This window comes from Anolis carolinensis, unplaced genomic scaffold (genome assembly GCF_035594765.1).
Source record: "Anolis carolinensis isolate JA03-04 unplaced genomic scaffold, rAnoCar3.1.pri scaffold_8, whole genome shotgun sequence".
In the NCBI taxonomy this organism is placed as follows: domain Eukaryota; kingdom Metazoa; phylum Chordata; class Lepidosauria; order Squamata; family Dactyloidae; genus Anolis; species Anolis carolinensis.
Genome location: NW_026943819.1, coordinates 7,410,771 through 7,435,413, shown reverse-complemented (window position 1 = coordinate 7,435,413; position 24,643 = coordinate 7,410,771). Strand labels below are relative to the sequence as shown.

The 24,643-nt window shown below is 38.8% G+C and overlaps 2 protein-coding genes across 7 annotated transcripts in view; one reads left to right on the top strand and one right to left on the bottom strand.

Moving 5' to 3' along the window:
• The window catches only part of nsd3 (nuclear receptor binding SET domain protein 3), a 52,765-nt gene extending 50,680 nt beyond the window's left edge, over positions 1-2,085 (bottom strand). For all 3 annotated transcript variants that reach the window (XM_062961353.1, XM_062961354.1, XM_062961355.1), the window contains exon 1: positions 1,947-2,085. The gene's annotated coding sequence lies outside the window, so the exon portion shown is untranslated. The remainder of the gene's footprint in view (positions 1-1,946) is intronic.
• A 288-nt stretch (positions 2,086-2,373) lies between these two features.
• letm2 (leucine zipper and EF-hand containing transmembrane protein 2) lies at positions 2,374-22,552 on the top strand. 4 transcript variants are annotated; one of them, XM_008119825.3, is made up of 11 exons: positions 2,374-2,504; positions 10,892-10,971; positions 12,943-13,390; positions 14,870-15,013; positions 15,111-15,248; positions 16,014-16,217; positions 17,544-17,663; positions 19,283-19,396; positions 20,236-20,313; positions 20,691-20,765; positions 20,955-22,552. In XM_008119825.3, the coding sequence occupies exons 2-11, from the start codon at positions 10,925-10,927 to the stop codon at positions 21,003-21,005; spliced, it is 1,419 nt and encodes a 472-aa protein (XP_008118032.1). In that variant the 5' UTR covers positions 2,374-2,504; positions 10,892-10,924; the 3' UTR covers positions 21,006-22,552. The 4 variants fall into 4 exon arrangements, 3 of the variants coding, with proteins under 3 accessions (XP_008118032.1, XP_008118033.1, XP_003226888.1); XM_008119826.3 differs by lacking the exon at positions 2,374-2,504 and adding an exon at positions 9,093-9,266 and having other exon boundaries at positions 20,712-20,765; XR_010000472.1 differs by lacking the exon at positions 2,374-2,504 and adding an exon at positions 9,094-9,266 and having other exon boundaries at positions 20,638-20,765.
• Positions 22,553-24,643: the final 2,091 nt, after the last annotated feature.

The following is a 24,643-nucleotide window of genomic DNA, read 5'->3' as shown; positions in this document are numbered from 1 at the left end:
CTTGGATAATAAGGAGGGATTAAGGAAAAGCCTATTAAACATCAAATTAGGTTATGGTTTTACAAATTAAGCACCAAAACACCATGTTATACAACAAATTTGAAAGAAAAAGAAGTTGAATACGCAGTAATGTTATGTTTTAATTACTGTATTTACGAATTTAGCACCAAAATATCACGATATATTGAAAACATTGACTACAAAAATGCAATGGATAATCCAGAACCTTGGATAAGCGAATCTTGGATAAGTGAAACTCTACTGTATAACATTTATGTGAAGCATTGAAATTTTGCCATCTACTATGTTGTAAACCACTTTGAGCCCCCCGCCCTCCCCAGGGGTGAGAAAAGTGGTATAGAAATGCAATAAATAAGTAAATACATTTCCCTTTTCAATTTCTTGCTATAAATAATCTAGCTACTATTAATAGGTTGGATATTGCATCCTTTTCATCTTTTTTTCAATTGTTTAATATTATATGTATATATTCAGTGTTATACCTATTTACTGTATTGTTATACGTGTCTCATTTAACTTACTACATAGAGTTGTATGAGGTTGTAACAAGCTTTATTGTTTGGTCCAGTTTGGTGACATGGCCAATGGGCTAATCAATACAATTTATTCATTATTTATTATGTATCTTTTATAGAAATACATTTTAATTGGCGAAATAGTGTATTTTAACTACAGCAGAGTCTCACTTATCCAACATTCACTTATCCAACGTTCTGGTTTATCCAACGCAGTTTGCCTCCCGCCCTGATCCACAGCTGTTTCTCTAGACAGCAAGGATTTAACTTTTTATGGATTTAATTTCCAACAATGTTGCTGCTGTAAGTTCACTTTATGCAATTCTTTCTTTATTTGTAGTCAATTTGTTAGTAGTAAAAAAATTTAAGACAATTTTTTCAATATACAGTAGAGTCTCACTTATCCAAGCCTCTGGATTATCCAAGCCATTTTTGTAGTCAATGTTTTCAATATATCGTGATATTTTGATGCTAAATTCGTAAATACAGTAATTACAACATAACATTACTGCGTATTGAACTAATTTTCTGTCAAATTTGTGGTATAACATGATGTTTTGGTGCTTAATTTGTAAAACCATAACCTAATTTGATGTTTAATAGGCTTTTCCTTAATCCCTCCTTTTTTTAAATACTTTTTATTAAGATTTCTTTTATAATACAGTAATAATATAATAGTAATAAAGAAGAAAAAAGAAAAGAGAAAAAGAAAGATCCCTCCTTATTATCTAAGATATTCGCTTATCCAAGCTTCTGCTGGCCCGTTTAGCTTGGATAAGTGAGAATCTACTGTATTGTGATGTTTTGGTGCTAAATTCATAAATACAGTAACGTTACTGTCTTTTGGACTGCTTTTCTGTCAATTTGTTGTAAAATGTGATTATTTTTGGAGCTTAATTTGTAAAATCATAAGGTAATTTGATGTTTAGTAGGCTTTTCCTTAATCCCTCCTTATTATCCAAGATATTCGCTTATCCAAGCTTCTGCCGGCCCGTTTAGCTTGGATAAGTGAGAATCTACTGTATTGCGATGTTTTGGTGCTAAATTCATAAATACAGTAACGTTACTGTCTTTTGGACTGCTTATCTGTCAATTTGTTGTAAAATGTGATGTTTTTGGAGCTTAATTTGTAAAATCATAATGTAATTTGATGTTTAATAGGCTTTTCCTTAATCCCTCCTTATTATCCAACATTTTCGCTTATCCAACGTCCTGCCAGCCTGTTTATGTTGGATAAGTGAGACTCTGCTGTATAAGAAATGAAATTATTTATTGTTATTACAATAACAATTGTTGCCCAGAGACATGACTTTCAGCACCACTTGCAGCTGGCCCCGCCCCTTTCCCCGCACAGGCCCCGCCCCCTCTGCTCCCGCTCCCCCCCTGCCCTGCTCCGCGCCTTCCCCTCACCTTCAGTCTGTTCCATTCTAACTCCCCGCTCCGTCTCGGACTGATGGCAGTAGCAGAGGCAGGCGACGCGAAGGCGGGGCGCCAAGCCCGGCCGAGCCCGGCGGCGGGGGGCGGGCCAGGCCCCGCAGTAGGCCGCGCGCGATCCCCGGCCTCAATTTCGGCGCTCTCCCCGCCACGGCCGCCCTTGCCCCCGCCTCCTTCGGGCCTCGCTTCCGCCACGGCCGCCGTCCCAAGGAGGCCTGCGAGCGAGGGGGGCAGCGAGGAGGAAGCGAGGGGGCGCCGGCGGCTGGGCTGGGCTGGCTCCACGCAGCGAGAGTCCCGGCCTCGGCCCTCAGGCTCCTTCCCGCTGCCTCCGCCTCCGCTTTCTCCTCACGCACACAAAAGCGCCGCACGCACGCTGCCCCGGAGGAAGCGCGCCCATGATTGGTCGGCCGCCATGCGTCAGCACCGGGGCATACCGGGAGGTGTAGTTTCCTATGAAAGATGGAGAAGGAGGGTTTTTCCAACCCCAGGCACGCAGGCTAAGGTCTTCAAAAATGTAGATATGCTAGATAGATGGTATGCATATTTATGAGAGAGAGAATGCATATTTATCATGTACATCTTATGCATATATATATATATATATATATACTAGCTGTGCCCGGCCACACGTTGCTGTGGCGAAGTATGGTGGTATGTGAACTAAGGTATCTTATATTATCTACTTAGAACTGGATGCACACTGAAGTGGATTATATGGCAGGTTGGAGTCCAGATAATCCAGTGCAAAGCAGATAATATAAGATTATAAATGGGTTATATAGCTGTGTGGAAGGGCCTTGAGTCTGCACTGCCATATAATCCAGTTAAAATCAGATAATCTGTATTTTATAGGCAGTGTGGAAGAGGCCTAAGTGAGGCCTAACTCTGCCTGTCCCCTGGGCTGAGTGGGTTGCTAGGAGACCAAGTGGGCGGAGCTTAGCCTTCTAACTGGCAGCAATTGGCTAAAAACAATTATTCCTCTCCCTCTAATTAGGACTTTATTTTTCTTTTCTTTTTGTTGTATGAACGTAAAGGCATGGATGAGGGGTTGTGCTGCCAAGTTTAGTGTTTCTGAGATGTGTAGTTTTGTTGTTTTGTCCTAGGCCGAAATATCATTACCCTTTTATATATATAGATATATATATAGAGTCTCACTTATCCAACACTTGCTTATTCAACGTTCTGGATTATCCAACGCATTTTGTAGTCAATGTTTTCAATACATCATGATATTTTGGTGCTAAATTCGTAAATACAGTAATTACTACATAGCATTACTGCGTATTGAACTACTTTTTCTGTCAAATTTGTTGTATAACCTGATGTTTTGGTGCTTAATTTGTAAGATCATAACCTACTTTGATGTTTAATAGGCTTTTCCTTAATCCAACATATTCGCTTATCCAACGTTCTGCCGGACTGTTTATGTTGGATAAGTGAGACTCTACTGTATATATATATACACATATATACAGTAGAGTCTCACTTATCCAACACTCGCTTATCCAACGTTCTGGATTATCCAACACATTTTTGTAGTCAATGTTTTCAATATATCGTGATATTTTGGTGCTAAATTCGTAAATACAGTAATTACTACATAGCATTACTGCATACTGAACTTCTTTTTCTGTCAAATTTGTTGTATAACATGATGTTTTGGTGCTTAATTTGTAAAATCATAACCTAATTCATGCCGGCCACATTACCTTGGAGGTGTCTACAGACAACGCCGGCTCTTCGGCTTAGAAATGGAGATGAGCACCAACCCCCAGAGTCAGTCACGACTGGACTTAACGTCAGGGGAAAACCTTTACCTTTACTAACCTAATTTTATGTTTAATAGGCTTCTCCTTAATCTCTCCTTATTATCTAACATATTCGCTTATCCAAGCTAAAAAGAGTCTCACTTATCCAAGCTAAACGGGCCAGCAGAACCTTGGATAAGTGAATATCTTGGATAATAAGGAGGGATTAAGGAAAAGCCTATTAAACATCCAAATTAGGTTATGATTTTACAAATGAAGCACCAAAACATCATGTTATACAACAAATTTGACAGAAAAGGTAGTTCAATACGCAGTAATGTTATGTTGTAATTACTGTATTTACGAATTTAGCACCAGAATATCACGATATATTGAAAACATTGACTATAAAAATGCATTGGATAATCCAGAACCTTGGATAAGCGAATCTTGGATAAGTGAGACTCTACAGTGTATATATATATATATATATATATATATATATATATATATATCATGTATATCTTAGGCATATATATATATATATATATATATATATATATATATATAGTATTAAAAGATTACATATAGTTATATGGTCTTCAAATATATATATGTATATATATAATGTACATCTTATGCTTGTATATATATAAAGTATACATAAATATATACCACAGTAGAGTCTCACTCATCCAACACTCACTTATCCAACATTCTGGATTATCCAAGGCATTTTTGTAGTCAATGTTTTCAATATATCGTGATATTTTGGTGCTAAATTCATAAATACAGTAATTACAACATAGCATTACTGCGTATTGAACTACTTTTTCTGCCAAATTTTTGTATAACATGATGTTCTGGTGCTTAATTTGTAAAATCATTACCTAATTTGATGTTTAATAGGCTTTTCCTTAATCTCTCCTTGTTATCCAACATATTCACTTATCCAACGTTCTGTCGGCCTGTTTACGTTGGATAAGCGAGACTCTACTGTATTTAAATATATTTATGTGTGTATCTGTGAGGTCTTCAAAGATATTATATATACTGTATTACATGTACATCTTATGCATATTATACTAGCTTGTGTACCCAGCCATGCCCAGGTTATTTGAAAAGAGCATTGCATTTGGATTTTAAGTAAAGTAGAGTCACACTTATCCAACGTTCTGGATTATCCAACACAATTTTGTAGTCAATGTTTTCAATACATCGTGATATTTTGGTGCTAAATTCGTAAATACAGTAATTACTGCATAGCATTACTGCGTATTGAACTACTTTTTCTGTCAAATTTGTTGTATAACATGATGTTTTTGTGCTTAATTTGTAAAATCATAACCTAATTTTATGTGTAATATGCTTTTTCCTTAATCCCTCCTTATTATCTAACTTATTCGCTTATCCGACGTTCTGCCGGCCCGTTTATGTTGGATAAGTGAGACTCTACTGTAATATCAGTGCGGTCATATGTTATACTATGTCTTGCTTTTGTTTTTTGTGAATGGTCCCATTAGAAAGTGCATAACGTTGTGGGTAAACTACAGTTCCCAAAAATCTTGGGTCAACCCTCCCCAAACTCCCATGTTGGGTCTATGTGCCAAGTTTGGTCCAGATCCATCACTTGCTGGGTTTAGTGTTTTCTGAATATGAGTGAACTATAAGTCCCTGGTGCCAATGTCAATCACCCCCAAACCCCGCCAGTATGCGAAGTTGGCCATGTTGGGTCTGTGTGCCAAGCTTGGTCCACATCCATCATTGGTGGGGTTCAGAAGGCTCACAGAATACAAGTGAACTATAACTCTCAGAGTTTAAGGTCAATCACCCCCCCCCCCCCCCAAAAAAAATACACCAGTATTCCCAGCTGGCCCTGTTGAATTTGTGTGCCAAGTTGTGTCCAGATCCATCATCAGATGGGTTCAGTGTTCTCTGAATACGGGTGAACTATAACTCCTGGACGTCAACGTCAACCACCCTCAAACCTCACCAGTATGTGGATGTTTTCCCCTGCTATATATACCTTTACATGTATTTAAAGGTAGAGTTGCTAGGAACTGATTCCCTGGTATTGCTTACTTACAGAAAAATATCCATAGGATTTCAGCCTAATTGAATGTTGTCTGGGGTCAACAAGACAGACACCCGTAATGCTGAACATAAGCCATTTTGAAAAAAAGGAAGGAAATGCCTGAAACAGATTCTGCCCAATTTTTGCAGCTTAGCAGTAGAAATGTATGGTTGTCACGGGATCTTGAAAAAATGGCAAGTCGGGAATTAATTGCATGATCAGTTTACATTTTCTTTAAACTAAAGCATGCTGTGGTGAATGGTGGAGATGTCTTTAATTAGGGAATAAATGGCATTTAATTACTTATGTGTTATATAAAGGCAGGGAGCAAAAGGATTAAGGAAGATTGATTTCAGCATCTTTCTCAGTTTATGATGAGGTTTAGTATCCTGGCAAGAGACTGAGAATGCATACAGTAGTTCCAATACCGTTTTGGATGGGAAAATGCATGGAAGTCATTTGCAATTCAACGCATCCTCGCCTGGATCTCAGGCATAGCATTTGAGAATCAAATTTTTGGCATTCTAAGCATGGACAACCCTAATGTGGAGCGATAAAGCAATGCGGATTGAGTGAAGTTTGAAAAGTGATGCTTAAAGGGACAAGAGAAAGGAGCAGGAGATAGAAGATGAAACCAGTTTCTCAACAGAGGTGGAATAGATATCTTTTCCCATTTCTTGGTTTCCTTTTCTGAACAACTCACACAAGCAACTAAAAGAGACAATCCTTTTTATGGGCACATAAATGTAATCAAACTCCTCAAAAATGGATTTATTATATTTAAATATGGAAGCCAGTCTAAAATAAAAATAAACCGGGTCTCTTCCACATGCTTCCCATTAAGTGATATTACTGCAATGATCTCGATGAACAATTACATTAATTTGAACCAAAAGGGATTGAGTAACAAACACAGTGCTTGCTGTGTTTGTTATTGGACCTAATGAGATTGCATGGATTGCCCAGTTTTCCTTTATCTAGCATTTAAACTCAGGACAGTCAATGCTAATGAAGTACCAACTATACCGCTCCAGGGCATTGAACATGTTTTAATTGTTTTTAAATTGTTGTTGTTGTATGCTTTTTCTTGATGTATTTATTGTTATGTTTGGATTTGTTTTTACTGTTGTATTTTTATATTGTCTGGGCATGGTCCCTTTGTAAGCCACCCCGAGTTCCCTTGAGGAGATGGGGCGGGGCATAATAATAATAATAATAATAATAATAATAATAATTATTATTATTATTATTATTATTAAGGTGGCCAGTTGCAACATTCACACTTGCCTACAACAGACAAGAGTTCTTTCTCCCACCCAGGACATTCTGCAGGTATATAAACCCCCACTTGACAAGTTTCCAACAGACCTCACAACCTCTGAGGAGGCCTGCCATAGATGTGGGTGAAACATCAGGAGAGAATGCTTCTGGAACATGACCATACAGCCCAGAAAACTCACAGCAACTCACTCACTGAACATGCTTCTCAGTATACACACTATGACTGTAGTGTGAAAATAATCTATAGCAGAAACTTTCCCACTGTTAAGTTGTTACTGGAAAAGTTTTCCATTAAAAAAGTTCATTATTGAGTGTAATGAAAGGGCAGCCATTAAAAAAAAAGTTCATTATTGGATGAAATCAGGTCAAAGGGTCTAAAAGCAGTTAAATTGTGGCTGGCTGGTTTCAAATGTTTAATTCCCTTTTTAAGTGAAACAGGCATACAAATGTAAGAAATATAAATGTACAGTTAGTTATATGCCAATAATTCTGTGATTCAATGATTCATACACTTAAATCATAGCACAAAGTATATGCTATCGAGTTGTCATGCCTTAAAGTACAATATAACCATTGTATCTGCGATTTCATTTATTTACATCCGACAAAATATGTCATCTCTAGGCATTGTCTAGGCCCTCTTCTACACTGCCATAGAAAATCCAGATTATCTGCTTTGAACTGGATTATATAGCAGTGTGGACTCATATAATCCAGTTCAAAACAGATAATATGGAGTTTATGTGGTGGTGTAGATCCAGCCTATGGTCCCTTCTGCACTGCCATATACAGTAGAGTCTCACTTATCCAACGTTCTGGATTATCCAACGCATTTTTGTAGTCAATGTTTTCAATGCATTGTGATATTTTGGTGCTAAATTCGTAAATACAGTAATTACTACATAGCATTACTGCATATTGAACTACTTTTTCTGTCAAATTTGTTGTATAACATGATGTTTTGGTGCTTAATTTGTAAAATCATAACCTAATTTAATGTTTAATAGGCTTTTCCTTAATCTCTCCTTATTATCCAATATATTCGCTTATCCAATGTTCTGCCGGCCCGTTTATGTTGGATAAGTGAGACTCTACTGTATTTACATCCGACAAGATATGCCATCTCTAGGCATTGTCTAGGCCCTCTTCTACACTGCCATAGAAAATCCAGATTATCTGCTTTGAACTGATTTATATAGCAGTGTGGACTCATATAATCCAGTTCAAAACAGATAATATGGAGTTTATGTGACAGTGTAGATCCAGCCTAAGGCCCCTTCTGCACTGCCATATAATCCGGATTATCAAAGCAGATAATCCACATAATCTGTTTTAAACTGAATTATATGAGTCTACACTGCCATATAAACCAGTTCAAAACAGATAATCTGGATTTAAAACGGCAATGTAATTCCAGCCCTATTCCTCCTTTGATGCAACTACAATAAAGTCTCACTTATCCAACATAAACGGGCCGGCAGAACCTTGGATAAGCGAATATCTTGGATAATAAGGCAAGATTAAGGAGAAGCCAATTAGACATCAAATTAGGTTATGATATTACAAATTAAGTACCAAAACATCATGTTATACAACAAATTTGACAGAAAAAGTAGTTCAATAGGCAGTAATGCTACGTAGTAATTACTGTATTTACGAATTTAGCACAGAAATATCACGATGTATTGAAAATATTGACTGCAAAAATGCGTTGGATAATCCAGAACGTTGGATAAGCGTATGTTAGATAAGTGAGAGACTACTGTAGTTTGAGCCCATGTTCCTTTGAAAGGGTTAACTCGCCTGTTCCTCTTTAAGGCAGTATTTGGACTTCATCTCCCAGAATCCCTGCTAACTGGCCTAGCTAGCTGAGGTTTCTGGGAGTTGTAGTCCAAAACCCACAAAAGCATTAAACTTTACTAAGGAGGCGGGCTTTTCCAGTTCCTGGCTTCTATTTGCTAGTTTAAAAGTCAAGCCCGCCCCCTAGCTCCCGTTCTGCACTCCTATTGGCTCAATTCAAACAGGCTGGGGAAGGTGAAGGGAGGAAGTATAGAGTCGGAGGCTTTTTCGGGTAGAGCGGCGCCGCTTCCTGTGTTAGGCGCTGAGGTTGATGGGAAAATGCGGATATCCAGGAAGTGAGAGGAAGGGGTCGCTCTGGGCAGAGGGGGGGTGGGATCCATCCCTGGGCAGCAGGTAAGAAAATATCAACAGTCTCCAATATGTGTGTATATCCAGAAGTATAAAGCCTCTATACACAGGGGGGGAAATAACAAACTCCTATTTTATATTTTGTATTTTTATATTTTAATGTGATTTTTTTTGTATTTTATACACTTGTGTGTGTGTGTGTGTGTGTGTATGTTGTAGTGGATATAATGAACACTCATGTGATATTATATTTTTCATACATATATATATTGTATATTCCAAATGTTAATTGTCATTTATAATTTTATTACTAATGAATATTTTTGTAAAGAAAGGTACACTGCGCTACATACGCACATACATGCATGTGTGTGTGTATACACATATATGTTTTTATGGATTTAATCTGAATTGTTTCTAATACTATGTTTAATGCTCTTTTTATATTTGTATATTTTAAGTCATATGTTGATGTTTTTATGTTAAACTGCTTTGCTTCCTGTGCCGTAGAGATAAAGTGGGGTATAAATAAATATAATAATATATGTACAGTAGAGTCTCACTTATCCAACATAAACGGGCCAGCAAAATGCTGGATAAGCGAATATGTCAGATAATAAGGAGGCATTAGGTTATGATTTTACAAGTTAAGCACCAAAACATCATGTTATACAACAAATTTGACAGAAAAAGTAGTTCAATACGCAGTACTGCTATGTAGTAATTACTGTATTTACTAATTTAGTGCAAAAATATCACAATGTATTGCAAACATTGGCTACAAAAACATTGACTACTTAAAGGCAGATTGCGTTGAATAATCCAGAACGTTGGATAAGTGAATATTGGATAAGTGAGACTCTACTGTATATGTTTTTATGGATTTAATCTGAATTGTTTCTAATACTAATTATGTTTAATGCTCTTTTTATATTTGTATATTTTAAGTCATGTGTTGATGTTTTTATGTTAAACTGCTTTGTTTCCTGTGTCGTAGAGATAAAGTGGGGTATAAATAAATATAATAATATATTTATATGTGCAGTCATGCCGGCCACATGACCTTGGAGGTGTCTATGGACAATGCCGGCTCTTCGGCTTAGAAATGGAGATAGCACCAACCCCCAGAGTCGGTCATGACTGAACTTAATGTCAGGGGAAAACCTTTATCTTTATATATATATACACACACAGTCTCTGAGTTATAGACATCTGACTTAGAAATAACTCCTAGTTAAGAATGAGCTGAGACAACAGTAAATGAGAGAAATCTACCCTTTTGAGTTATTATCATGAGGAAAAGGGGTCTCCACTGAAGCTTTCCAGTCCTTGTTTCCACACAAGGCGAAAATTTCAAAATCTAATTATTACAGGGACAGAAAGTGAGGTAAAAACGTCTGAACAGGGGCACAGACTGCAAAGCAAACACCACAGGGGTATTAACCCTTCCCTATGCTTTTCAAAGCTAATGAATATATGAATTTTTGGCTGGAGCGACACTTAAGAAGTGTACCCATTCTGATTACATACAAACTCAACTTAAGAACAAACCTACAGAACCTGTCTGTAGATCTGTTTGTATGTGTTGTTCAAGTTGTGTTTATTTCTTTATAAAAAGATTCTTTCATTAAAGACAATTGCTGTAAATACAACCTTTCCTTCTTTGTCAGCTCATAGACAAAACAGATTGATTCCCGGTGACCATGGCTGTCTACAGCTATAACCTCTTCTGTGCTGTTGCAAGGTCCAGGTAAGAAGTGGATTCTTATTTCTGTTGCAACAATCAAACTTGCCTCAAACAGACAAGAGTTCTTTCTCCCACCCTGGACATTATTCCACAGATATATAAACCCCACTTGCCCAGTTTCCAACAGACCTCACAACCTCTGCTATAGATGTGGGTGAAACGTCAGGAGAGAATGCTTCTGGAACACGGCCATACAGCCTGGAAAAGTCACAGCAACCGAGTATTATAATCAGTCCTGAGGAAGTCCAAAATAGAATGTATAACTCGGGAAACATGATGGTTTACCACAACTTTATAGCCCCAAGCCAAATAAAGCACTTGCTTTTAAAATGTGTTTTTTATCGTGTCAGAAGTGACTTGAGAACATACTGCAAGTTGCTTCTGGTGTCTATAGAGACATTGCCCGGATATTTTACCATCCTGCTGGGAGGCTTCTCTCATGTCCCCGCAAGCTAGAGCTGACAGACGAGAGCTCACTCCGTCTTGTGCATTCAAATTGGCAGTCTTCAGGTCAGCAGTTCAGAAGTAAAGCTCTTCCTCAGCACACCTAAAAGGGCTTATATCAAACTACATACTGGGTTTCAGAGATACTTAGAAGCCACTGTTTTTTCTTGCCTTGGAGGCATCTTCTGTCTGTAGGGAACTTTGGAGAAGGACAGGTCTGTCCTGTTCCACTGGGTTTGGTAGCCACTTAGTAATAAGAGCTCTTCCTGCCTCCAAGTTATTTGGATTTTCAGCTTAACAACAAAAACAAGACTCCTTTTTGTCTCTTGAGTTAAAGGAGGGGAGTCAGCAGAGGTCATAGAAATTTGAATGGCTATTGAGGCATGAGAGAAGTATCCTTCTCCAGATATGATTGGGACCAGAAGTGTCTTTTCTTTTTGTTTTTTTCAATTGTTTTCAAACTTTAAAATTTTTGGAATACCTGTATTTGCATAAAGTTACATCCTTAGATATGTTGTATCGATGTTTGTTTGATGTTGTTTGATGTTGTTTCTGTAAATGCATATGACCATTTGTTGAAGCATTAATAAATTGAGTGATTGATCCTGGAGATGAAATCTAATTCTAACATTCTTTCATATATCACGTGGACCTTATGTACATTTCCTGACGGTAATGTTATGCAATGTTTTAATAATGTGGTGCATGAAGTAAAGTTTGTGTACACCAAACTACTAGGAGGCAAAGGATTTTTAAGACCCAAGTCAGGGAGTTTTGTGTATGTTAATAGGTTTTTAACTATTTATTTTTAATAGTTTCCATGTTTTAATGTTTGTATTTTTTTAGAACTTAAATTGTATATTGTACTGTCTTTAGTATGGTTAGGAGCCTCCGGTGGCTCAGTGTGTTAATGCCCTGAGCTGCTGAACTTGCAGACCAAAAGGTCCCAGGTTCAAACCCGGGGAGCGGAGTGAGCGCCCGCTGTTAACTCTAGCTTCTGCCAACCTAGCAGTTCAAAAACATGCCAATGTGAGTAGGTCAATAGGTACCACTCTGGCAGGAAGGTAATGGCGCTCCATGCAGTCATGCCATTGGCCACATGACCTTGGAGGTGTTTATGGACGACTCCGGCTCTTCGGCTTAGAAATGGAGATGAGCACCAACCCCCAGAGTCGGACACAACTGGACTTAACGTCAGGGGAAACCTTTACCTTTACCTTAGTATGGTTAACTGCTTTGGGTGTGTTTTAGAGAGAAAATGTGGGATATAAAACAACAACAACAATAATGATCACTGTGTTAGCTGCCTACCTGGATAGTTTCAGATTTTGGAATTTTTGGAGCTTGCCGGGCTATCTTTCTCTGCAGGTTTTTAAGCAGAGGCTAGATGTTCATCTGTTGGCAGTGCTTTGATTGTGTGTTCTTCCATGGCAGAAAGGGGTTGGACTGAATGGCCCTTGGGGTCTACGATGCTATGAACCTTTACTTTGTTATAGCAAAGATTTATGTCTATTTCTTTCACTCTTTTAGGGGACCTCATCTCCTTGTCCACTCCAACTGTTCTCCGTTATCCCCATTAGTTGCATTTGTCCATCTGGTGGATTCCCACCTTAATCGCACACCTCACAGGGACTTTGAAAGCCAACAGCCTTTCTGCAGAATACGGCCGGGCGTTGGGCTGCCTCACTTGGGGAATAAGCCTCTGCGAATGCTTCACACATCTTCGTACTGGCACCAGGAACTCCAGGACAAGCCTCCGCCTGATCAAAGCACTACAAAAATGGACAGTGAGGTGCCCAAGGTTCCCGTTGACCAAGCCACCGCAGTTGCCAAGAAATCACTCCGACAGAAGATTGTAGATGAACTGAAACACTATTACAATGGATTCCACTTGCTTTGGATAGATACCAAAGTTGCTGCTAGGATGGTGTGGAGACTGTTACACGGGCAAGTGCTCACTCGGAGGGAAAGGCGAAGGGTGAGGACTATCAAACACTTGCGGGAGACTAGTGCAGTGATAAGTGCAGCTGAGCTGTTTCGCCCTCCTTGGGCAGTGGGTTCCTACCCACTGACAAAGCAAATAGATTCACTTTTGGGGCACTCTCAAGAAGGAAGGCCACAATTTTCCTATTACTTAGTTTATTAATGAGGAACAGGCAGGCTATTTGGAGAGATTGGGAATAGAGTTGGTTTGGGGTGAAGTTGGTTGGCACTTTTCACCTCTTTGTTCTGTTGGCTGGTGCAATACTTAGGTGGAGATCTAACAGTGTCCTTTGGTCCCCGGTGTCAATCAAAATGGGACTTTTTTCCCCTCCATCTCCTATTACAGGCATCCATGCTACCAAATCTTATTCCAGAGAGGGTCTTATCTCTCCATATTAGGTTTTTAGGGTGTAAAGCAGAGCTAGGGATAGCTGCAGTGAGCTTTTGCCTATTCTTTTGTGGCTGCAGGACACAGGTAAATGATTCTCAGTATACTATTCAGATCTTGCTTTGCTGATTCAAGTTATGTAGCTCTTTGGTCTGTTTCCAAAATTTATTTACAGTATTTATATTCCGCCCTTCTCACCCCGAAGGGGACTCAGGCGGATCACATTATACATATAAGGCAAACATTCAATGCCTAAACATAGAACAGAGACAAAGACAAACACAGGCTCCGAGCTGGCCTCGAACTCATGCCCTCTTGGTCAGAGTGATTTGTTGCAGCTGGCAGCTGGCTGCTCACCAGCCTGCGCCACAGCCCAGCCCAAAGCAGGCTATTTGATACTGCTTGGGTTACAACTAGATAACGGAGATGGTGGTGTTCTCTGGCTGTGGTTTCATAGCTGTAAAATCTTCCTCTTGTTCAGGTCCAAGATTTATTTTTCCTTTCACGGCCCCCATAAGTGAGAAGATTGCTTAGCTTCTTACGCATTGTGAAAGATAAGCCTTCTCTCCAACCCAGTTGGATTCATATATATATTTATAGTCAACAAAAAGTGCTGTGTTACTTGGGAAGGCATGGAGAACTAGCACTCTATGTCATTGAGCTATTGCAGTTAAAGTGGTATCAAACAGCATTCATTCTGCAGTGTAGATGCACCCTTATCGAGCTGAAGTTCAGTATCATGCTTTGACAATGAATTTGTAGCACTTTATCTGTTATCTTGAGTTTACAACTTATAACAAAGTGCACTTTAGCTAGTCTATTACTCAACTTCGCTGTTTTTAATTCCGTGTTTTATTAAGTCTGTTTTTATTTTCATAAGTTAATGTTTAAATTTTATAATTGGTGTTTGTTTTTGTTTACTGATGTATTGTTTATTGTCACTGTTTTTATCTGATATTATCTGTGAGCCGCCCTGAGTCCCCTTCGGGGGAGATGGAGGCGGGGTATAAATAAACCTATTATTATTATTATTATTATTATTATTATTATTATTATTATTATTATTTGTGGTCTTTATCTCTGCAGCTGATGAGAACGTCTGCTGATCTCTTCCGACTGGTCCCCTTCCTGGTGTTCATCATTGTACCCTTTATGGAATTCCTTTTGCCAGTGTTTTTGAAACTGTTCCCTGAAATGCTTCCTTCAACCTTTGAAACTGAATCCAAAAAGGTGGGTATTAAAGGCAAGTCAATCTTAGGAATTTGGGTGGGGATGGAGCAGATGCAGATTGGAAAGAAACCCTGAGTGATTGCTATTTTGTAAACAGGAAGAAAAGCAAAGGAAGAAACTGAGTGCCAAGCTGGAGCTAGCCAAGTTCTTACAGGAGACCATTGCGGAGTTGGCCAGAAGGAACAAAGCCAGTACAGGAGAAGCCACACAGCAATTCTCTTCCTTTGTTCAAAAGGTACCAGCACAGTAGTCCTAGAGGAAGCTCCCTGAGTCCATTTACAGTAGAGTCTCACTTATCCAAGCTAAACGGGCTGGCAGAAGCTTGGATAAGCGAATATCTTGGATAATAAGGAGGGATTAAGGAAAAGCCTATTAAACATCAAATTAGGTTATGATTTTACAAATTAAGCACCAAAACATCATGTTATACAACAAATTTGACAGAAAAAGTAGTTCAATACGCCGGAATGTTATGTTGTAATTACTGTATTTAGGAATTTAGCGCCAAAATATCACAATATATGGAAAACATTGACTACAAAAATGGCTTGGATAATCCAGAAGCTTGGATAAGCGAGGCTTGGATAAGTGAGACTCTACTGTATTTCCATTCTGTGGGTGGATGTTTGGTGCTTAATGTATTATATGGAACAAGATATTCAGGTCTTTTGAGAACGTTCTTTTAAACAAAGTAAACCTTTCTCCAGTAGCAGAGCAGCTTAAAATGCAAGGTAAAGGAGAAAAGCTACTGAATGAGGAGAGGAGTTAGAAAGTCTCGATACCATTAAAACCTCAGAAGAACAAAACAGACTTTGAGTTATATTTAAAAGACTAGCTTAGCTACCCAACGTTGCCCGTATTATTTGAACAAGTAAATTTTTAATTGTACAAAAGATAAACCTGCAAATATGGAGTGCCATTTGATGCTGTATAAGGATTGATGTCTTTAACTTGCTTGTGATTTGATATGAGGCGGGATCACATCCCTTGCTTTGCACAGGTTCGACACAGTGGCCAGCAGCCCAGCACCCAGGAGATTGTACAATTTTCCAAGCTTTTTGAAGACGAACTGACCCTGGAGCACTTGGAGAGGCCGCAGCTGGTCATCCTCTGCAAACTGCTGGAACTGCAACCCATTGGCACCAATAACCTCCTCCGCTTCCAGCTTTTGATGAAGCTCAGGACTATCAAAGCAGACGACGAAGTAAGAGAAACCAAAAAAAAAAAAAAAAAAGTTGCAAAGTAAACGTGGTTAAATCCCTCTATCTGTATTTGTGCCAGCAATTTTTCCATGTATCTTTCTGACAGTCATTTTTTTCCAATTTTTGATTGCAATATTGAAGATGTTTATGATAAGTTATTCCTCTTTCTGTTCAGCTGATGTACAACAGAAGTGGTCAAGCTGTGCTTTTCCTGTTGGAATGTTATTCCTCTTTCTTTGTGTTGTTCCTCTTTCTAATATATTTCTTCAATTATAATTACAGTAGAGTCTCACTTATCCAACATAAACGGGCTGGCAGAACGTTGGATAAGCAAATATGTTGGATAATAAGGAGGGATTAAGGAAAAGCCTACTCAACATCAAATTAGTTTATGATTTTACAAATTAAACACCAAAACATCATGTTATACAACAAATTTGACAGAAAAAGGAGTTCAATATGCAGTAATGCTATGTAGTAATTACTGTATTTACGAATTTAGCACCAAAATATCATGATACAGTAGAGTATCACTTACCCAACACTCACTTATCCAACGCTCTGGATTATCCAACACATTTTTGTAGTCAATGTTTTCAATATATCATGATATTTTGGTGCTAAATTCGTAAATACAGTAATTACAACATAGCATTAATGCGTAATGAACTACTTTTTCTGTCAAATTTGTTGTATAACATGGTGTTTTGGTGCGTACTTTATAAAATCATAACCTATTTTTATGTTTAATAGGCCTTTTCTTAATATCTCATTATCCAACATATTCGCTTATCCAACATTCTGCCGGCCCGTTTATGTTGGATAAGTGAGACTCTACTGTATATTGAAAACATTGACTACAAAAATGCGTTGGATATTCCAGAATGTTGGATAAGCGAGTGTTGGATAAGTGAGATTCTACTGTATAAGACTCCACCTATTGTAAGACACACATTAATTCCAGAGCTGCCACCGCCGATAACAAAAATACATAAGATACACGTGCGATTCTAAGATGCACCCCATTTTAGAGATGTTTATATAGGGAAACGTGCATCTTAGAACTGAAGAAATATAATATTTTAGATTGAACATCTCTGGCAGGACCCATTGTTTTTGCTTGATGGTGTTGTACACATAAATGATGGCCATCATATATTTTTCCTTTAAATAGCATGCACAAGTATCCAAAGTCTATGTATTTAATGCACTACAGGCCCTTCCACACAGCCATATAACCCAGAATATCAAGACAGAAAATCCTACAATAACTGCTTTGAACTGGGTTATCTGAGTCCAGGCTAACTCCATGTCTCTTCTCGGTGTAGATGATTTCCAGGGAAGGTGTCAATGGGCTGAGTGTGTCTGAGCTCCAGGCCGCATGCAGGACAAGAGGCATGAGGTCCTTGGGCATTACGGAGGAGCAGCTGAAGGAACAACTCAACCAGGCAAGTCAAGGAGGAGGGAGAATGGGGTAAAGACATAAGAAGGAAATGTGAACAACAGGTAGGTACTTTTTTTCATACATGGTGGACCTGCCCAAAACCTAAAAAAATTTGGAAAGGTATACACAGAGAAATACAAAATATATTAAAGACTAACATTAAAAAGGAGCCAGAATATTTCTTGCTAGGAATGTTGGATCTGGATAAAGACAAAGAGATTCTATTTAACCACCTGACAATAACAGCCAGAATAACGTATGCGAAGAAGTGGAGATCAAAAGAAATAACGAAAAGAGAAGAATGGCAAAATAAAGTCTTAGAAATAATGAATATGGATAAATTAACTTACTGGCTCTCTCCGAACCAAGGACTACCGAAAAAACAAACAAACTGGGACACGGTAAAAGAATATTTTAATCAACTTAAAATGGAACTTATAATTTGAAATAAGAACAACAAGAAAATATTAGAGACAAAGGGGAAGAAGACGGTTTGGACTATAAAATACTAAAATACAGAAAGTCACAATACAAACACCAAGGAATAGATGGAAGTCAACCCCTCCCACATACCTTTTTTTCCCCTTGTTCTTTCATTTTTTTTTCTTCATCTTTCTTTCTTTCTCTCCACCCATCTTGTTCTCCCACTTTCCATGTATTTTTTTATTTTTATCTTTAAATTTACTATTAATAAAAATTTACCATAAAAAAAGACATAAGAAGGAAGCGTTCCATCTGCAGAGTAACAAATGTGTACGAGGAGCACAAAGAACCCACATTTAATGTCATCATTTTTGGGGGATTTCTCCGTCATCAATGGAAGGGGGCATTTTCAACAGCCATATGGACAGTATACCACTGACCAGTATTCTGGGTAAAGAAGGACCAAATAATTTTCTGGGAAAAGTTGAACTGAAAATTTTTCCAGTGCTCTTGGCAGGCCTTCTTAATCTTTTTCCATTCATGATCCCTTTTTGCCTGAGAATTTTTTAAAAATCCTCACTCAACCTTGGCAACCCAGTGAGCGAGTTGGGCAGGTCACATTCCACCAGCCTCATAGGAAGGCAAAGACAATTTGAACAAATGTCATCAAGAAAAACCCAGGATAGGTTTGCCTTAGGATAACCCTAAATCGGAAGCAGCTTTAAGACACACAACAACAGTTGATGTTATAAATATACTTTAATCCTGTACATACGTGAACATTTTTCCACAGAGAAATGTGGCACTGGAAAATTTTCCATTCTACATCTCTCTAGCACTAAATACCAGTTGCTTAGATATAATAATAATGGGAGATATGAAAGCATCTCCATGTCCTTTTTGTAGGTTTCCTGCCTGTTATGGTTGTAAATGAGTCACTTTGAGAAGGAATGTAAGGCTGCAGTAGGATGGTTTCAGTAATTTGAACCTGACTCTTCTTGTCAAGTAGATCTGATGGTAAAGCAAGAATGGGTCAAGCAGGTCATCTGACCTCTATTAGACCAACCATTGTAAAGGAATGGACTCACTTTTCCAAACAGGAAGGGTGCCCACATTTCAACCCTGTGGAATTTTCCCATTTCCCAACATCTTCATTCCATCGTAAGTCAACTGTCTTTCTTCTCCTCTCTACTTACATAGTGGCTGGACCTGCATCTTAGGGAGAACGTGCCTCCTTCTTTGTTGCTGCTCTCCCGTGCCTTGTATTTGACAGAGGTGAAGCCCATACCGATTTCTGTGACTCCAGCACCTGAGGTGAGCACTTTTAATTTACTATGCTAATTGTGTATAATTTTGTATTTTTTATTTTGATGTGTTTTTATTCTCTGTTTGTTATGACTACCCAGGCTTGGCCCCATGTAAGCTGCCCTAAGTCCCTTTGGGTAGATGGAGGCGGGGTACAAAAATGTTGTTGTTGTTGTTGTTGTTGTTGTTGTTGTTCTTCTTCTTCTTCTTCTTCTTCTTCTTATTATTATTATTATTATTATTATTATTATTATTATTATTATTATTATAGTAGGAACAGACTTGGGATCTCGTTTATTCCTGATAAAGAACAATATTAGGAATCCGCAGATACACTGGGTTCTGACAACACCCAATTGCTTCTTGGGAGTTCCTGTAAACAGTAGCCAGCAAGACTTAAGTGCAGCTGTTATGGGAGTTTCTGTCCTAAAGAGCTCAGGCAGTGTTTCCCAAACCTTGGTCTTCCAGATGTTTTGGGATTTAGGGTCCAGAATTCCTGACTGTTGGCCAAACTCAACTGGCACTTCTGGGAATTGAAGTCCAAAACAACTGGAGGACCAACGTTTGAGAAATGCTACAGGAGATCTTTAGAACTATGGCTTCCTTTGTCTTGTCAGTTTTGCTGACTATTCTCACTTTGTTCCGAGTATCACATATGTGAATCTTCTAGCATTTAATGTACAAGCAGTGGTTCTTCTTGTTGGTTTAGCTTGATCCTCAGAGAGTGTCACTGTAAACTCACATTGGTGTCATTTGAAAATTTCATTTTTGTGTCTCTGGGTAGCATAGCAGAGTGAAGGTACTATTGCTTCTACAAGGTAAGCTAAACTTTTTTATTCTTGGTTTAGCCTTTCAAGAGCGAGAAAGTACGTGTTGCCGACCATGAAACCTTGTTGGATTCTGCTCCTAAAGTCCAGGAAAGAAAGGTGAGGTGTTTGTGTGGGCCTGTTGACATTCCATTCCTTCTTGATGACAACCTACAAAGATTGGGCTCATGTGTGGGCTGCTGAATTCGCTCCATAAAAGTGGGATGAATAGCTCTTCTTTGTTGGCAGGCAGTGGGTTCAATAGGACTACGTCATCCTTGTGCGGCATTATTTTAAATTCCATTTTTAAGATTTTTCACTGAACCTTTATGATGCTTTTGCAGAACCCTAGGGTCCCATGGGACACAGTTTAGGAACCGCTGCTCTAGGGAAAGAAATTGCTTCTGTTCCGTAATGTTTCCTCTCTTTCCATATCATGGTTAGGAGCCTGTGGATTGTTAAGTGACTTTGTTCCCCCCCTTCTCTTTCCTCTGAAGACTGAAGAATTTATTTTGCAGCCAAAAGAGACCTCACCGGTCCCTGAAGTAGCAGTCAAGCCTCCTGGAAGTGAGGTGAGTTTGAATTACAGTTAAGTGTCACATTGAGACATTTGGTTGTGTCTTGGAGTTTCCCAACCCTGCAATGGGCACTTACTTGGGGGGAAATCCCATTGAAATCCCATTGCACTTGACTCTGAATAAGGGGGGCTTGGAATGACAGGATGACCATTTGTGACTCTTATTTTCCTCTTTTTCTTCTAGACAAAATTAGAAGCCTCTCAAAGCAGCAAAGCCAGTGCTAATGGAGTCTAACCATTCTCCTAGCATGGACTTGAGAATGGGAGGAAACGGTTCCGTGTCTGGACCTGATCTAGACTTGCGAAAGACGGGCATTTATCGTAGTTGAGCTCCTGTCTGCTTGCAATTTTCCTCCTTCCTTTGAAACTGCTTTGATGTGACCTGGATGATTTTCTTCGCATCTAAGCTAGACGAAAAGCACCTTGCATTTAGTGGCAAACCTCTCTCTGTTTACCTTACTTTGTGTAACGTAACTTATTTTTTGTAGATATGTACATAATCTATGACCAAGACGTACTGTTTAATTTATGCAATATTGCCAGGTGTTAAGATTTGTATTTCCTAAAAGATTTTAAGTAAAGCAGTGATTTATTCTTAGCTTTTCTTTCTAAACAAAAGTCTAAGTAATGACAGAGCACTTTTGTGTGGGAACATTCATGAATGTTGGACTTCCTAAACCACATAAGACAATATGCTTGGACTTTAAGCTGATTTGCAGACTGGTCCCAGGCATCTTTCCTCAGAATTAACTTGTATGGAGATGTTTTTTCATATAAAGAAGCACTCCAAATATTGGTGCGTAGCCTCCATGAAACCAGTGGGATGATCACATTCCAATAACTGTTGGCACAGTGACATTAGTGGTTCTATTTAATGCATTACTATGGAGTTCCATAAGTGTTCCTTTGCATTTCCCTTTGCAGTGCCTATAGACCTGTACTATCTTCTTCTCTCTGTCTCATTTTGGGGGGGGAAACAGTCACTCCAGTTACTTGTTATGTGTCGCACAGAGGACCAACGCCATGGCAAAGTCCAAAATCACATCATTATTTAAATAGCTTTCTGATCAAAGGATGGATTAAGCTGTAAGGATCCAGACCAGCCAGTTAACGTCAGTTGTAACCATATTACCTGCTTTAATTGCATATTGAAATTGCATTAGCCTATGGCGGATGGCTCTGGGAAAGGAGGAAGAGTTTGAAAGGTCTTTACTGTTGGGACCGTGAGGGTCTTCTAAGAGCAGCAAATGACAGCTATGGAGTCCAAAAGGTCAATTTAGCATATTTTTGCTGGTCTCAATGTAGCTGATTTGCTGGGCAATGAACGTCAAAACTAAGACACCAGATGTCCAATGATCTTATGGTGAATAATCAATTTTAATATTATTTTGGTTTTGTCCCGGAAATCAATCCTCCTGACAGATCTTCCAAAGGAACAACAGAATCAAAATGTTAGCCTTTTGAACTGTCCCCTCCCCGCTTTCCCTGGGTGATGCCAAGCTTGGCTCATTTTAAAAATCTGCTGTAACTTTTAAAATAGTAGATCTGTCTATTTAGGGCTAGTTTTTTAACCAAACTGACCAGGCAGGATATACAGTTGGCTTGGCCTATTCTAAGACTTCTTTGGAGCTCAAGGGTGTGATGAGGATGTGATTTCTTTGCTTGAGCAGAACCATAAGCTACTGTTGCTGAGGCAGCTTTTCTATTTGGTGTGTTACATTCAGACTTCGCAACTGAAGCCCTGTTTGGGCTGGGCAAGTCCAATAAATAGCCATACTGTGCTGTCGTGTCTCTTGGTTTTCTTATTAGCATGTCAGAATCGGCTGCTTAGGTCAGGCAGTGGAATGTGCTGCTTTAGAGTATGGTAGAGACTCCTTCTCTGGAGGTTTTGAAGCTGATGGCCATTTGTTAGAGTGGCTTTGATTGTGTATTCCTGTATGACAGAGTGGGGTTGGACTAGATGACCCTTTGGAGTCTCTTCCAACTCTATGGTTCTATTATTGTAGGCATGACCTGCACTGAAACGCCTTTTGTCACACCCTAGACATGAAGCCACCTAAGGCCAGAGCATGACACAAGAGTCCAGAGTAAAGGCAAACAGTTTATTGTGAAAACACGCAAAAGATATGTAGTAAAAAAGCAAGGACAAGCAAATAAGGTGTATAATCCAAAAAGTCAGCAATCAAATGTCTCTTGTAAATCTCAAAGCAAGACAGTTTAAGAATAGTTCCAAAATCCAAAAGCAGCTTGAGTCCATAAGCAAAACTTAAACAAGGGTACACAACATAATAATAATAATAATAATTATTATTATTATTTTCGGATGATGCGAGCAGATGCAAAAGGCCACCCTACTGGGATCTGCGCGCATCATCCGAAAATACATCACACAGTCCTAGACACTTGGGAAGTGTTCGACTTGTGATTTTGTGATACGAAATCCAGCATATCTATCTTGTTTGCTGTGTCATAAAATATAATAATTTTATTTTTATACCCCGCCACCATCTCCCCGAAGGGACTCGGGGCGGCTTACACGGGGCCAAGCATAACAGACATAATAAAAGACATTAAGTAAAACAAATCAATAAAACATATTAGTAACCAATGAATAAAACATGGATTGGATAAAAATGTTAAAAACGCATAAAAATAACTAGGCCATAAAGTGCATATATGAAGAATGAGGACAAGAAAGGCACCCGAGAATATTAAATAGGTAAGGGACAAAAATGGGATAAGCTTGGGAACTATGGAAACATTCCACAGACATACAAACCTAACCATTCTAGAGATATACAAACCTCACTTGCCTAGTTTCCAACAGATCTCACATCCTCTGAGGATGCCTGCCATAGATGTAGGCAAAATGTCAGGAGAGAATGCTTCTGTAACATGGCCATGCAGCCTGGGAAATGCACAGCAACCCTGTTAATATTTAATTTTGCTGGCCATTCTTGTCCCCATTCGCCAGGAGGCAGCATAGCATTGCATTTCTCTGCAGAAGCAGCGCTTGCCAGTCATTGGCAGATTGACAGAGAAAGATGCCTTTCTGTGATAATTGCAACGTGTCACTGAAGTCAGGGTGGGAAACACCATTCATTTTAAAGGACTAGATGAAAGAGAGAAGCAATAGACATCCCAATGGAATATTCTCAGCCTCCTTTACCTGAAAGCCAGGTTGCCCATATTCGAAATTCAGAAACCTTGTTCCTTAAAGAATTGGCAGATTATGTTGCTGGTTTTTCAAAAATACGTCAAAATTAATAACCGGTTGTGTTCTACCTAAATGGCAAATAAAAATATTTATGTTAGTTAATCAGCCCGTTCTGCATCACTCCTTTATGCCGCATTATTCTATTGGAAATATTTGTGCTTTAAGAGCATAATTGGCATGTTTTTTTTTCATCCGCACTAATAATACTATGTAACACAATGTTTGTTCCAGGGTTATAAGTGTCATTTCCAATAATAATAATAACAACAACAACAACTTTATTCTTATACCCCGCCCCATCTCCCCAGAGGGACTCGGGGCGGATTACATGGGGCCATGCCCTGACACAACAGCACAAAATCAAAACAACAAGCAAATCAACCAACAATAAAACATCAACATGGATAAAAACAGTCATAAAAGGTCAATATATAAAATAAAATTTCCTAATTGGTTCCATCATAGAAACATGGAAAAATGTATTAATCTGCAAACATTTTGGGTTGCTGTGAGTTTTCTGAGCTGTATGGCCATGTTCCAGAAGCATTCTCTCCTGATATTTCACCCACATCTATGGCAGGCATCCTCAGAGGTTACGAAGAAGTCTGCCATAGATGTCCGTGAAACGTCAGGAGAGAATGCTTCTGGAACATGGG

Coding starts and splice junctions, on each gene's coding strand:
- letm2 (XM_008119825.3), top strand. CDS start 10,925: ATGGCTGTCTACAGCTATAACCTCTTCTGTGCTGTTGCAAGGTCCAG. Junction 15,014..15,110: donor TTGAAACTGAATCCAAAAAG/GTGGGTATTAAA, acceptor TTTTGTAAACAG/GAAGAAAAGCAAAGGAAGAA. Junction 15,249..16,013: donor TCTCTTCCTTTGTTCAAAAG/GTACCAGCACAG, acceptor TGCTTTGCACAG/GTTCGACACAGTGGCCAGCA.